Source organism: Taurulus bubalis (genome assembly GCF_910589615.1).
Source record: "Taurulus bubalis genome assembly, chromosome: 3".
NCBI lineage: Eukaryota > Metazoa > Chordata > Actinopteri > Perciformes > Cottidae > Taurulus > Taurulus bubalis.
Genome location: NC_136591.1, coordinates 26,223,191 through 26,238,162, shown reverse-complemented (window position 1 = coordinate 26,238,162; position 14,972 = coordinate 26,223,191). Strand labels below are relative to the sequence as shown.

The window sequence follows — 14,972 nt, the reverse complement described above, 5'->3', positions numbered from 1 at the left end:
AGAAAATACGCTTGGAGAGACGAGAATGGATGCCCTCGTATCGTTCCTTCACAGACGATCCTGTCAAGTCGAATAATCCAATTAACAACCGTCAACAACAGACCGCAGCAACACTCACCTGTCTGCTCCTCAGTGGGGGGAGGATGACCGTTTCCGGTCACTCCAGCATGGATTATTCCTGATGTCATTACTTTTTTTTTTTATTTGGCGTTAGGTCCTATGTTAATTTTCTGAAAGTGAAAGAAAATCTGAAACGATTAAAATTGGCCGCTGTGATCGAAACCCGTCATTGTTTGAATTCCCATCTTAATGAGAACTTTATGGAAGCCCATTTTCGCAGTAAAATAAAAAAAAAATGATGAAATAAAAAGTCATAATTATGAGATAGAAAGTCAAAATTATGAGATAGAAAGTCATAATTACTACGAGATAGCAAGTCGAAATTATAAAATAGAAAGTCGAAATTATGAGATGTCAAAATTATGAGATAAAAAGTCATAATTATGAGATGGAAAGTCATAATTATAAGATGGAAAGTCAACATTATGAGATAGAAAGTCGAAATTATGAGATAGAAAGTCATAATTATAAGATGGAAAGTCAACATTGTAAGATAGAAAGTCGAAATTATGAGATAGAAAATCATAATTATAAGATGGAAAGTCGAAATTATGAGATGGAAAGTCATAATTATAAGATGGAAAGTCATAACTATGAGATGGAAAGTCGAAATTATGAGATAAAAGGTCTAAATGATGAGATAAAGTCGAAATTATGAGATAGAAAGTCATAATTATGAGATAGAAAGTCAAAATTATCAGATGGAAATTTCGACTTTCTTATCTCATAATTTCGACTTTCTATCTCATAATTAAGATTTGAAACTCATTTGCTTTTTCTTTTACTGTCAGAAATGGTCTTCCATAACTTTCCAAATTGATGCAGAAGTACACAACTGCAACAACACAAGCGTTTGTGAATTATGGAGAATTGACTTCACGTTAATGCCGGCGCGTCCCGCTAGAGGGAAGCACCGCCTCCTGGTCACGCGTTGACCTGAAGAGGAACGAAGAAGAGCATCACTTCCGCGCAGTCACAGGGTTGTTGCTGAAGTGTCTGACACAAAATGACTAAATTGAAAGACAAAAGACGAGAGAAAATGAGTGTCGCCACTGAGGTAAGACGTTGGAAGACACGTCCTTCCCTTCGCTTCTTAACAACGTAACGTCACACATGTCATTTATTCGTAACCCTCGGTTAACGTGGCGCAATAGCTTCGCTGTGAACGTCATCATCTGACGTGTACATGTTGCAGATTGACCGTTTGGAGGAGCGGCGCGCGCGCTGCAGGGACAACCTGGAGAGGGCGGAGTTCAGGAACAGGAAAGAGGAGCTCTCTGACAAGGACAAGTGAGGATGAGGATGATGATGATGATAATGATGGAGGAGACAGTGACTGTTAAAAATACACTCAATTAATAACTTTCTCACTGAGCATCTGTCCAGATGGTGTGAGCTCACTAAGGTTGCTGGTCTCATCCTCTCTGCTCCACAGGCAGGATCTGGAAGATGAGATGACCATCATTAATGAGCGAGTGCTGAAGTTAGGTAAGTCTGTAGGTATATGCAAATAATGCAAAAATACAATATGGACATCATGATATGCCTCTGCTGGGACTGAACCCAATGCTGCTTCCAGTGACCAGACCAGTGTCTTGCATATAATAACCTTATATATGAGTGGGACAATTCTGAAGTGCATACTAGTAAGATGGACGAGGCCATAATTGCGGTCCATTTACCATGTATATGATGTGGTATCATATACATGGTAAATAGACTGCAATTATGTAGCCACAGTTCAGTTCAGTTCAAATAAACAACATTTAGAAATCAGGAAGGACTCAATCAATCGGTCAAAGAAGTGATCTGAGTCACTGAGTCACAGAAAGCCCCTGCTTGATATTATTATAGTCTTTAACTATACATTCAGTCTGCCATTGCTGCAGTATTTCCCCAGCAGAGCAAATGCAGGTGTTGCTTCATGAGGTTTCACATGTAATCAAACTGATAGCCGGTACACAGTAGCGCCCTCTTATCAGTTTTGTTTTGTCATTTCCAGACAAGGAGCTGGAGATGTTAAGAGGAGAGAATCGGAGGAACATGCTGCTGTCGGTGGCTCTGCTGGTTGTCAGCGCTTTCTTCTACTACGTCTTTTTCTACAACGAGGAGGACTCGTGATACCGCCTGGTAACTTACAGCGACCGTGTGTCTTCAAAGAACAGCAACCTCAGGACAATGTTGTCCTGAGATGATATATGAGGTTCACGGGGATGAAATACATGAGAAAGCTAAAGAGCTGTGTTGATGAAATACCTAATTTCTGCCTCCTAGATGGCAGCATTGTCATTGTCGTGTTCCCTTCTGGACATCGTACAAACCAGTACGATGCTCTCATGCACATCTGGGATGAGAGTAATACACATATGAGATAACATTGGAGAAGATGAGTGAGGCATTTTTCTCTTTGCCTCCGCTTGTATACAGTCGGTTTTCATTGCTGTATAAAGACTTCACTGTATATTATAACGTTCAACATGCTGAATATATATATATATAAATATATATATATATAGATATATAGATATATACACAATAGTTTTCTCTCTGAAGAAACAATTAAATACAACATTTATTAATTTTGCCTTATGCCACAAATAAACCAAAGTAATGTTGCTTTAATACAATATATTGATGATATAGGCTTCATCTAATGGTGCCAACAAAGTTTGCGTGTCTTTTCAGTCACATACAAATAATTATGTGAGATCATGCATGGTACACATGGGCAGTTATGGATGAAAATATTTGATCCATTTTTTTTTTTTTCTTGAAATGAGAGTTGTACAGTATGCTTAATCGTTACAGCACATAGAAAACTTGAAGAATGTAATTGTTGTTTTTGATACTCATGCTGGCCATGCACCACCTCCTAAAAGATGAAAGATGATAAACATGTTCACAAATGTCTTCTTTTTTGTATACGCATGTGAGAAATGAGAGTATGAGAACTGAGTTTGGTCCTTAACTGATCTGTTTGGTCTTAAATGCTTTTCTTCATGAATGAAAACACATGATACTAATTTTGGAAGCATTGTATTGTTTTGTATTTCATAGTAGAGTTCATCACATGATTTATAGTTTTAATAGAGGCCCAAATTGTCACTTTTGAAGAAAATGTGTGTTTTCTTTCCCAGCAACTAGTGCAACAGGAGATTTAACACGTTAAACCAGTCAGTGGTTGAGAAGTTGTGTTTATTTTTTGACATACTAGATAAAGAGGACGTGTAATTCTTCACCCAATGACCCAGTCATGGTGTGAATAGAGTGGCGTTCAGGGGCCCTCTGGACAAGACAAAAAAACCTTGAGGCATTCTCTCGATTCCGAGTGGATACTTTTTTTTTTTATTAAAAACTACTTTCCTGAGATTGATTCTCATTACTGTACCTATAATGACCCAAGAGTAGTTCTAAAGTGTCTTCTCTTCATGAGCCGTGTTCCCATTCAGGACTGAAATAGGTTTAATCAGTGGAATAATGATTTCACATAGATTCTCCTCGTCGAACTGTGTCAATGTACAGACTAAAAAAGGTGTATCTATCTATTGAGGTTAATTTGAGTGGAATAATTTTCCCTCTTAATTGCAAAAGGTTGCAGTGATTCTCAGTCGTACCATTTCGGTCGCAATTTATAATAACTACACGGTATTTACCATTAGTTAAGCATGAGTAAACACTTAATTAATCATTTATAAAGCATTGTTCCAACATGAACACTCATTAGTAATGCATGAATAAATGACATTACCATCAATATTTTTTGAATCATTTATTTACACTTTATACATTATCTTAATAATCATCTAGAAGTCCTTAATACTTAATTTACAAATGGGGAATCCATCATTTATAAATATGAAAATCCAACATATAATAGTCAAGCTTATTAATCAAGAATAACACATTTATAACTGTTTATGAATTGCATACTAATTAGTTACTAATGAGTGTTCATGTTGGAACAATGCTTTATAAATGATGAATTAAGTGTTTACTAATGCTTAACTAATGCTAAATAGCATGTAGTTATTATAAAGTGCTGCCCCATATTCCATTAGTACACCTTTTCTACTTGTTCTAAAACCTATAAAGTCTCCAGTTTTGATCCAATTCAAGTGATGGTTCCTCAAAATGATCACTTTAATCTAAGACATATTTAACACTAAGTAATGTTATAACTGTAGCTTTATCTATCCAGCAAGTATGGGCTCAGTTTCCTATATTAACTAAAGAGAAAGCTGGAAATCTCCTAATAATTATCAACTAAACTAAACTGTGTGATACTCAGCCCCATGCCCTTTGGTTCCTATTGAACATCTGTAAAAACGGTTGTGAATCATAACTGCATGTCGGGGGATAAGAAAGACAACTGGTTTCTGCAGGTTTAAGTAAATCTGACTCAGACGGGAGGAAATGGTGCCCTTCTTGGGACCTATATGTTCAGCTGCGGATTAATACACATTCGGCCTGCTGAGTATTTCCAGCAGCAGATATATTTCAAAAAGGGGAGCTCTTCGGTTGTTATGGGAGATCAGTAAAATGTGTGACAGGACAGACCAGCAAACACTTGTTAGTTTGCCCTTCTTCCTACACGCTATTATCACCAGCACCGTCCGCAGCACGCCTACGCTCTCTCAATCTTTCATCCCCACATTAAACAAATGTAAACAAGCCCATTGTGCAATAATTCTGTGGGATTTACAAGATTATTATGGCCACTGATTATGTCCAAATATTCATGTCATAGTTGTGATTGATATTATAGCTCATTTAAAAACATATTTGTAATGTGCCCTTCATAAGTAATAAGTACAAAGTCAAATTAGTAAGTAACACTGTTATTGAGGGCTTTTGTTGATTTTATTTTTCAACACCATTTTAAGTATTTACTCTTCCTCTTCAGAACTGCTTTCAATGTATGATTGTGTGCTCAATGTTCTTATTGTTTTTATTATTATTTATTTGTTTTTATTGTATAGCATTATGATGGTTTAAAAAAAAGTTGGAACGTGTCTTTGAGTAGTATGAAAAGTGCTTTATAAATCAAATGCATTATTATTATTAAATACAATCAAATTGACTAAGATTTCTCATTTATAATAAAACAATTGATAAATGGTTGTGAGACTTTCAGTCAGTTATAGTCTTACTTTTGGCCAATTGCCACAATTGCTCCTTCTAAATTATATAATATTGACTTTCCCTTTGCTTGATCCTGCAGGTCAGACGCTGACCTTGTGTGCGATCTTGCTTTTCATGACACAATGTGTTAAGTTGCCTCAAGTTCTGAAAGAACATAACTTACAAAACAGATGCCAGATGTCACATTAAATTAATTTGGTAGTGAAGCAGTGGGATGTTTGAGCTCACCTGCTGCAGCTGGAGGTTCAGAGTCAGCGCTGAGGTCAGGTATCATTACGTGAGCGTGGTCGTCTCTTCAGGTATTCAACCTTCTCTGTTGCCTTTTTTGGCTAGTTCACTTGAGCCATGTGACATCATAAAGGTTTTGTATTAAATGTTTGGTCATGTTTCAATGTCATTTAATATTTGTGTCTTGTATGCCACAAATAAATATTGACATAGTGATAGAAAAGTTGACCTTTTGTGGAATTGTTGTTAAGTTTTATGTATTTTAAAGCCCCATCCAAATGCAGGTGTTGTAAATTAGCATTGGCTATACATGCTGTGTTGTGTGGCTTTTGTTTTATAATATTTAAACCTCAAACTTAAACATCATTTTTTGATTAACTATTGCAGTTCTCTAGTTTCTGGTCTCCCTAAAAATTATATATTTTCAATTACAATGACTGTAAACCTCAGCTGTCTATGTGTGTGTTGAGTCGAACCAGAAAGAGAGAATACATTACACCAGTCTTAAAGTATCCGCATTGGCTACCTGTTTGCTTCAGAATTGATTTTAAGGTCCTTATATTGGTTTATAAAGCTCTTGTCTTGGTCTATCTTCTTTATCAGATCAGCTTTTCGCCTCTACGAACCTTCTAGAACCCTCAGGTCTTCTGATAGTAATATTTTACTTATTGGTGAGGCGTCCTTTTATTACTATGGCCCGCGCCTCGAGGATAGACTTCCTGAAGTGTTCTGTCATGCTTCTTGGTTTCTGTTGGTATACCAAGTTATTTCTGGTGTTTTCTTATTGTAAATTGATATTCACATCAACTTTTCTTACATTTTACTTGTATGCAAAGGGATTAAATAATAGTCAGATTGATTGAATTGAGTAAATGCACTTCAATACATTTCAGCATCACTAACTGTGGATATCGACGGTTTTGTCGACGTGTGTACCTTTGATCCCATATGTGAATATTTATGAACCTGTAGTGTCAGTTTCAACTTATTACATACAGAGTGTCTGATCAAAGTAAACTTCCGTATTAACAGGAAGTCAGTTTTAGGCAATAACACCACTCAGTTATGTATAGGATAAGAGCAAGGTTTATGTTAACTTGAACCACTCATGTGACTGACTGGCAAGTGACAAACAAGTCACGTTACTATCGACTCGCGTGACAAAATGTCAACATGCAGCTTTCATCCTGAGTGATGTGTAATAAGCGTATTTCTTTGAAATCCATGCATTAAAGTAGATAGTCAGGAATTAAGCCATCATGCTCAGTTTATAATGAAAGCCATATTCTCGAGTCCTTGGGCTGGTCATGGATGGATTCTACATTAGTCATCATCGCTGTAGTCAGAGTGGTGAGTAATCTCTTAATAAGTAAAAAGGAGTTTCTATTGAAAAGAAGAAGTCTATATTGACCACAGATATAGGCATGTCAAAAAAAATAATAATTCTTAATGATTTTGGTCACTTTGACCTGGTTGCGAAAATTGAAGGAGTTAAATGGTCCAAACAAAGACAGAATGTGTTCGATCTTTCCTCCTATGATTTTCTCCTGAACATTTTGAGGCATTCACAGTTTTTATGTCAACATGGAATCAAAGCCCTCCTCTCTTTTAGCCATGAAATATAACAAATTGCAATTAATTGTTGTACAGAATGACAGAAAACTTTCAAAATAGAATATAAAAATAGTCACCTTTAGTCTGTAAGGGCCATTCAGAAGGAGCCAATCCACAGATACAGATAGTAACCTCCTGTCCATTCATCAAAGTGTGTCCAATAAAGAGCACGAGAACAAAAAATGACAATATACATTGAAGCGAAACTGGGACATAAAGTACTTCAATTAGTTTTTTTGTGTGTGGAGTAAACAGTTAAATGAGTTGAACAAGATGATACCTGATATTTTTTATTCCATATTTGCTATAAATGAGGAGGAAAAATGTAATGTATCAGTTTGAAGACATCGGACGACTGAACTACACGACAGAAAGTTCTTGCTTTGAATCCATTCAGGGATTTGTGTTTCATTATCAGGGTCACGTGAACACAAGGGGATCGAGCAGTACTTAGGCACTCGCAGCTCAAATATTGATTTGAGTGATTTGAGGTAATAATACATATTATCAGTTTATTTTACGTACATCTGATATCAGATGATTAAACTATATATGAACATGTTAACACTAAATCAACATTTAAGAGAGGACACGTTTTGTCTAGAAAATCAGTGGAGAAATGAACATAAAGACAGAAAGCGTTTCATCCCCTATTTGGAAACGTGTTTCTTGATGTTTGATCATTTTAAAAGCTTTCAACTATAAATATACCCCCGTTAAGAGGGGACAGTGCCCTATGTAGGTGTTGTTTAGCTTCTAAAGTGAACATAATTAGTGTGAGTACAAAGACAAAAACAGTGTGTTGCTGTCCACGACACGTATTAAACTCATTGTACCTCAAACTATGTCCCTGACTCATCATGTCACACTGTGTTTTTATGAGAAAACCAAGGGAGAGGAGTTAATGCTCCTGGGTCAGGTTTAGGGCTTCTCTCTCCCACACACACACTCACTCACACGTGTTCCTCCCCCTCCCCCCCCCCCCCCCCCCCCCCCCCCCTCACACACACACCTTCACACATCTAGCAGGCAGCATAAATGGTACACAATACAGCCAGCGTCGCCCGCACATGCAATGCACACCCACCCAGAATCTGGTAAATTACCCATGACACATCCTGCTAGGTTCCAGGCTACTGACAATCCTGTGCCAGCACAAGCACGCACACAGGCACACAGGCACACACTTGATCAGGCTGCAGGCAGAGGGACAAAGGCAAATGACAATAGCTTTTATTGCAAAGCGTTTTTTATTTAGCTGATGTGAGCGTGTCTCTGCTTTTCCGAGAGATAAAGCATGCATTTGGGTCTGGTGCTTGCTTGTTTGTATGTGTGTGTGTATATGTGTGTGCCTGTGTGTGTATGTTCATCATGGTAAACCCAGTGTCTAATCATCAAAAAGCATTGTAGGCGGTATCAATGTTTTTCCTGGACACCACTGCGCTCTCCATGGGGAGCAGTATCATAAATTAATGCAACTATTGATTTTCTTTGAGTCTGTCTTTCTTCGACCATCTGTACTGTGTCTCAAACATTCCTACGTAATAATGACAACCCAGAAGCAAACATTATTTTATCTGGGTGATTACACAATCTATAATTCCAAAGCATTTTCAGCTCATGGTTATATGAGCAATATGTTCCTATGGAGAGCATTTTCTACACCGCTGTAATTAATGAGGGAATCATTGGACTGTGTACTTTGGTAATTGCCTGGAGAGCTGCTCAGGTCCGCACTGATCAAGCATTACATAATTCAAACACTGCTAGCCCCTATTTAGTCTAATGGATTTAATATCAATGGGAAGAAATGTTTTTGTGTTGTTAATATAAACCTCTGCAAAAATAAAAAGCCCACTTTGCCGCTGATAATAGATGACACAGTTGCTAAATGTATTTAATTACTTTTTCTTTATGATACACGTGTTGCTATTGTTTGCACTTTAAGCTGCAAGTCAGATATCAGACATGTACATCATGTGACTGAAATGTGGCTTTAGTGATGCAGATAGATATGTAAATAAATACACGTGTGGAGGTAAGAAGAAAGTCAGAAGTTGTGTCTTTACTACCTCCACAAGTGTGAAGCAGGCTTTGAGCTTTGTTAAATCAATAAGCCCAACTGATGTACATAAAATAGATGTGTGAATCCTAATGTTGTGCATTTACAGTCTAATTTCAACATTATATAGTGTTTTATGAGATTTATAAATTCATACTAGAAGCTCTTGAATATGTAGATATGAATGTCTTATATTTTTAGATCTTGTCTTTCTAGTAATTGCACATCTGTAGCACAATAAATGCTGCTCTTTGAATAAACTTCTGAAGATGTGAACCAGTACTTGACATCAAAACTAATCACCATCAAGTGTTGTTCTTAACTGTGATATTATTATAAGATTTTTTGGGATAGATAAACAGATGATTAAACTCTGCACCAGACCTGATGTAGCTCTATAAAGTGGGCTACTTTTAACATAAAAACATTGACATGCAAATGCAGTGTATTCAGTTCATTTCAACTGGCTTGAACACCTGAATTGGAGTATCGGAAACTTATACAATTCAGTTGTAATTGTATAAATCATCATGATAAGTTGAAGCAAATGACAGAAAGACGTTATCATGACTTATTGTTCAAATCCTTTTTCACAGTGTAGTTATTTTTCAGAGGCTGGTTAATTTTCTGAATGTGTTCATTCAAATTGATTATCTTCCACCTGATATACTACTGGGACGGTATGTGAATTGTAGAATGCCTGTATACATGCAAAATTAAAGAAACATGTGCCATTTTAAACATTTTCGCTTGCAATACTACTGTCACCCATTGCCAGAAATTCTCTTTCTGAGGCCTGTGAACAAACAGGTGGTTGCTTGATTCGGTGGGTGACCAAAAGCAACAGCTGTTGAGGTAGAGAAAAAAAACAAGGTGAACAAACATCCCTTTCTCTCAGAGTGCCCAGACCTCCGTGTGCGGTCCATTAGTGGCCTCCAGCATCCCTCACCTTTCCCCCACTTTGTGATCAGCTTCAGACTGACTGAGGGCGTCACAGCTCTCAACACAGGAGATTATTACAGTTGATAGTCCACATGAGGAGCAAGTGCAGTGATCCCTATTTGGCTGTTGTTTGAGAACGGCTGTTGAGACGTGAGCGGGAACGAGCTGCCAGAGGAGAAAAAAACAGTTATAAAAAAAACTAAGAACAGTTTGAAACCATTGTGAAAAAGCCCATATGAAGTAGAAACACCTGTGACTGCTGACATGTGGCAAGGAGAAGGAGGACAATGTCAATCAAAGGGGTTCAGACTATCAAAGGGGCAACTCACAAGGACAGACAACCATTCAATCTAAAGCTCAACCCGAAATACTCTCCAGTTCTGATATAAATGATGCTATGCAGCATCTACGCTAACCTCTTTAGGAGCCTCCATGTTGTTAAGAATGAACCGTGGTGTCTCTGTGTTGTCTTGCACACACCTAAGCCCCGCCCATAGCTGCCAGCAGCTCCTCACAGGACACTGATTGGTCCTTGAAGGACACAAACATCTTATTTGAAGCCTGACAAGATGAGTTCAGAAAGGACAAATCCAACTTTGAGTCCGTTTCCTGTATCTGTGTCAGATGGGTTCCACCACTGCCCCGTCCCTTTAGGAGACAAGCGACAGGTCATGAGTGGACGTGAACACAGAATATGGGGGGTGGTAGGAGGCGACAAGCACTGACCATTTATCGTATATAAGAAAATCTTCTTGCACTATACTACTCCTGTAAATATAATGTATTGGACACGATTTAATAAAAAGCAGGAACAGCTTGACATGTAAAAACATTTACAAGCAGAAGATATCCACGTATGTATCCACACACGCTGGCAAGCCTCCGGGTATCAACAGTATTCTCGTCCCTGTGCGGCACTGTGATGCCCTCAACCACGACCTGTTTAAACAGCCAGGCAGATAAACTGCTGTGTTTGTGGCTGCTTTGGCTGCCAGGTTCATTCAGTCTTTATGACGCAGCTGACAGGGCGAGCAGCCAGACTTATTATCATCGCTCTTCTCACTCTGTCACACGCACAGACACGTGCCGGAGGCTGCTTTGTCCTGAATCATAATTGTAGATGTTGATGAGAATAAGAGAGAGAATACAACAGAGTTCTGCAGCCTCAGTTGTTGGGTGTGTTACACCTGCTCATCCGGATGGGGAGGCAATTAAAGCACATGTGACCACATGGCACATGTTTGAACACAACTGGCTCATTGGTACGTGCTTTCTCAAGGTGCTACTATAGTCCAAAACAGACCCACCTGCGTTCCAGAGGAAGAAGTGGGAACAAAGTGAAGAGGATGCAAAAAATAAAAGTCAGTAAGGAGTCTTTGGAAGAAATATGCTGCAGTAACGACACATGATGGAGCCAATGCTGGTTTACATTTTTTTATTCGTCTTGTAGAAAATGCACATCAAAGACAATATCATACAAAATAGAAAAATGGCACAAAGTACTCACAAGTTGAAACGTTTAAACACAATGAGGGCCACACAATACTGCTTTGGCATTTCAAAAAACCCGGACTAAAGTGCAAGATTTTCCATTCCTTTTCTCATTTAAGTACATTCACAGGTTTGTTTTTTTCTTTTTCACAGAAGTTTCTTGTTCACAGCATTTCAAAAAATCTCCTCCTAGCTTGTGTTGAGACATAGTAAAGTGCAGATAGTATGCATGAGAGACACATTTCTAGCCTTGACTTTGTGTTTCTAAAGCATTCACTGTCAACTGTAAGCAGATTGTCAATGATCACAGAGCGATTTGTCTTTTTGCTCTGTCTTTTTTTCACGCACAAACACACACACACATACAGCCCTAGCACCTTTTTAGACCTCACTTGGTGATCTGGAACGGTAAGCCTTGTTGGTCTGAAAGCAGCCACAGAGAAGCACGTAGAGGGAGCGCTGGATCTCTGTGTTTCTATAGGCGTAGATGATGGGGTTGATCATAGAGTTGTAGGTGGCTGGCAGAAGCGTGGCATAGGTGTAGACTGACGGATACTCCTTCTCGCCTACCAGACAGTAGATGGCGAAGGGCAACCAGCTGAAACCAAATGTCCCCAAGATGATGGCCAGAGTGGAGACTCCCTTTTTGGTAGCGACGTAATGTGGCGTGGCAAAAAAGTGCTGCTGGAGGGCGATTTGGTGGGCGTGGTGGCACACGATCTTGCAAATCTTGAAGTAGAGGGTCAGCATGAGCACGAAGATGACGAAGAAGGAGATGGCCAGTAGCGTGACGTTGCTCCGGGTCAAAGGGCGAACGATGCTGCAGGAGGCCGGATCGTCCAGACAGTTCCAGCCGAGCACCGGCAGCAAGCCCAAAAACAGAGACACCCCCCAGGTCCCCAGTAACATCAGGTGCACGTACTGCAGTGTCTTCTCTGAGAAGTATGTCAGGGCATTGTAAAGGGAGAAATAACGGTCCACTGTTATGGCCAAAAGGCTGCTTATGGACGCAGTGAAGGAGGCCACTAGGAAGCCTACGGTGATAAGGCTGATAGTCTCGGAGGAGATCACATACTGAAACACAAAGTTCAGGATTAATCCCATGCCGGCCAGCAGGTCTGCTGTGGCCAGGCTCCCAATCAGCACAAACATGGGAGTCCTTAGCGTCGGCGTGTAGAAGATGATTGCTACAACTATGGCGTTTTCACAGGCGATGACTGTGCCTGACATGCACAGCATAATGTCCCACGGGTTGATGGGGAAATCTAACGGGGCGGTGGAGAACTCCAGACTGCCGTTGTGCTCCGGAGAATCAGCCTCCATCCATGAGAGAGCTTCTACAGACACAGGAGTCGCAAAGGAGTCGTTCACCGCCAGCGACTCGTTCATCATCTCCAAGCTGTCGTCTGTTTGTCCTGTGGGCAGGACAACAAGTAGATTGAATTGTTAATGATAATCGGAAGGCAATGGTGTTTGCATGTCATATCCTACACACGTGCACGTCCAATGTAAAAAATGAATAGCACATCATTTACCAATACATACAGTATTTTGAATTTAAATGTAAATAAATCAGTTTTAGGCTCAGACTATATTTATTTGTAGAAAATCTATTTCAAAAGTCTTCCAAAGTCTTTATTATTCAATTTTCTTAAATTGAATACGCTCTGCTATTTTATTGTATTGTATATATTGAGTATTTTTCATACTTAACATTTGTATGTCTCCTATGTAACTTTGCTTGCTGCTGCCACAAACAAAAGTCCCCCTCGGGATGAATAAAGTATCTATCTATCTATCTATCTATCTATCTATCTATCTATCTATCTATCTATCTATCTATCTATCTATCGTTACGAGGAAAGTCCACCCTAAAACATATACCTTTTTGTAATTTGAGTTGCGCAGCAAAGAAAGCCCTGCATCTAACTAAAACTGACTTCGAAGTAATATCTCGTACGAAACACTCTGAATTAAACTTGTAATGCTCAGGCTTTAAGCTTAAACAAACAGCTGTCTGTTCGATGTCGAGTGTCAAAAAACACTTGCTATGGCACAATTTAAATTCAGTTTTAGGGTGGATGTTCCCCTTGCGTCACCAGCAAAAGCTACACGAGCTGTCCGCGGTGCTGAAATCGTCATTAAGGTATATGCGGAGAAAACTAGATACGGACAAACAAACCATGACCCATATCATCATAACTTCATTAACAAATTAGTTTAAACACTTATATTAAGACTTTCAGTCGGATTTTGGTGCTTAATAACTTATGATCATATATCATTCATTACTACAGCGATCTTTACGAGGTCATTTTGGTGACACAATTAAAAGTGAAATAAAACATTTGCAACCGACATAAACATGTATGAAACGTTTAGAAAACGTACCTCCGTGACGAAAAGTTACGAGCAGATTTTCTCTGAAATTGGAGCCCCTCGTCTGATCGGTCAGTGTGAGAATGCAAAGTAAAACAAGGATGCAAAAGGATTGCAAACCCTCTTCGTAGCTCCTGTGGACGCCCTCAAGTGAAGCCCTTGATTTTGTTGTGCTTCCCACGCATGGGACAGACACCCAGGGCAGCGGCGGTGTGAAGCATTGGCCGGTGTTCAGCTCGGTGAGAAAGGTGAGTGTGAGGAGGACGGAGGCATGGAAGGCGAGAGGGGACCGACCAGAGGAGAGCTTAAATCCGCCTAGAAGGGGAGGGGGAGAGGGAGAGAGAGAGAGACAGAGAGAGAGAGAGAGGCAGAGAGAGAGAAGGGATGGGGGAAAGAGAGATCCCCCTCCCAGACACCAAAGCTCAGCTCCGTAAAACTCTCTCCTGAATACATAGAGAAATAGTTAACGAACAACCCTTTAACAATTCAAGTCTATCTCATGACACAGTTTTACACTGAATATGTGGAGCAAATCAATTTGTCTTCAACGCCAGCTTAATAAGGAGAATATATGTTTAATCTTCTTTGCAGGGGAACTAGACTAGTCCGGGTTGGGGTCAGCATCTAAGACCACGACTAGTCTAGGTCTGTAATGAGTTTAGTTTTAATCATGTGAGCATGCTGGCTGCCTGAATGTGTTGCAAAGGCAACAACAACAGCAGGTAAAAAGATAATTTTATTGTATTGGAACTAAAAGCATTGACAATAGCTAGCATCAATAGAAGGCAGCCAGCCAAAATGAATGATGACTCAAGTTACACAAGAGCTTGTTCTAAAATAAAGTGAGAGCTAGTTTACAACAGCAGAGGAGAGGTAGAGGGAGCTCATGTCACAGAAGATTTGGACCAAGAGACGGCTAACAAGTGAATGCACCATGAGGTTAGCTTCACAACCCCACATGCAAAAACATTTTTAATTCCCTGTCATCTTCACA

At 39.3% G+C, this 14,972-nt stretch overlaps 2 protein-coding genes across 2 annotated transcripts; one reads left to right on the top strand and one right to left on the bottom strand.

Moving 5' to 3' along the window:
- Positions 1 to 1,093: 1,093 nt before the first annotated feature.
- Positions 1,094 to 3,308, top strand: ccdc167 (coiled-coil domain containing 167). The gene is made up of 4 exons (XM_079216362.1): positions 1,094 to 1,177; positions 1,316 to 1,410; positions 1,556 to 1,608; positions 2,123 to 3,308. The coding sequence occupies exons 1-4, from the start codon at positions 1,127 to 1,129 to the stop codon at positions 2,239 to 2,241; spliced, it is 318 nt and encodes a 105-aa protein (XP_079072488.1). The 5' UTR covers positions 1,094 to 1,126; the 3' UTR covers positions 2,242 to 3,308.
- An 8,672-nt stretch (positions 3,309 to 11,980) lies between these two features.
- Positions 11,981 to 12,991, bottom strand: gpr6 (G protein-coupled receptor 6; the record flags this gene model as incomplete). The annotated part of the gene is made up of 1 exon (XM_079214626.1): positions 11,981 to 12,991. The coding sequence occupies one exon, from the start codon at positions 12,989 to 12,991 to the stop codon at positions 11,981 to 11,983; it is 1,011 nt and encodes a 336-aa protein (XP_079070752.1).
- Between the last annotated feature and the right edge of the window lie 1,981 nt (positions 12,992 to 14,972).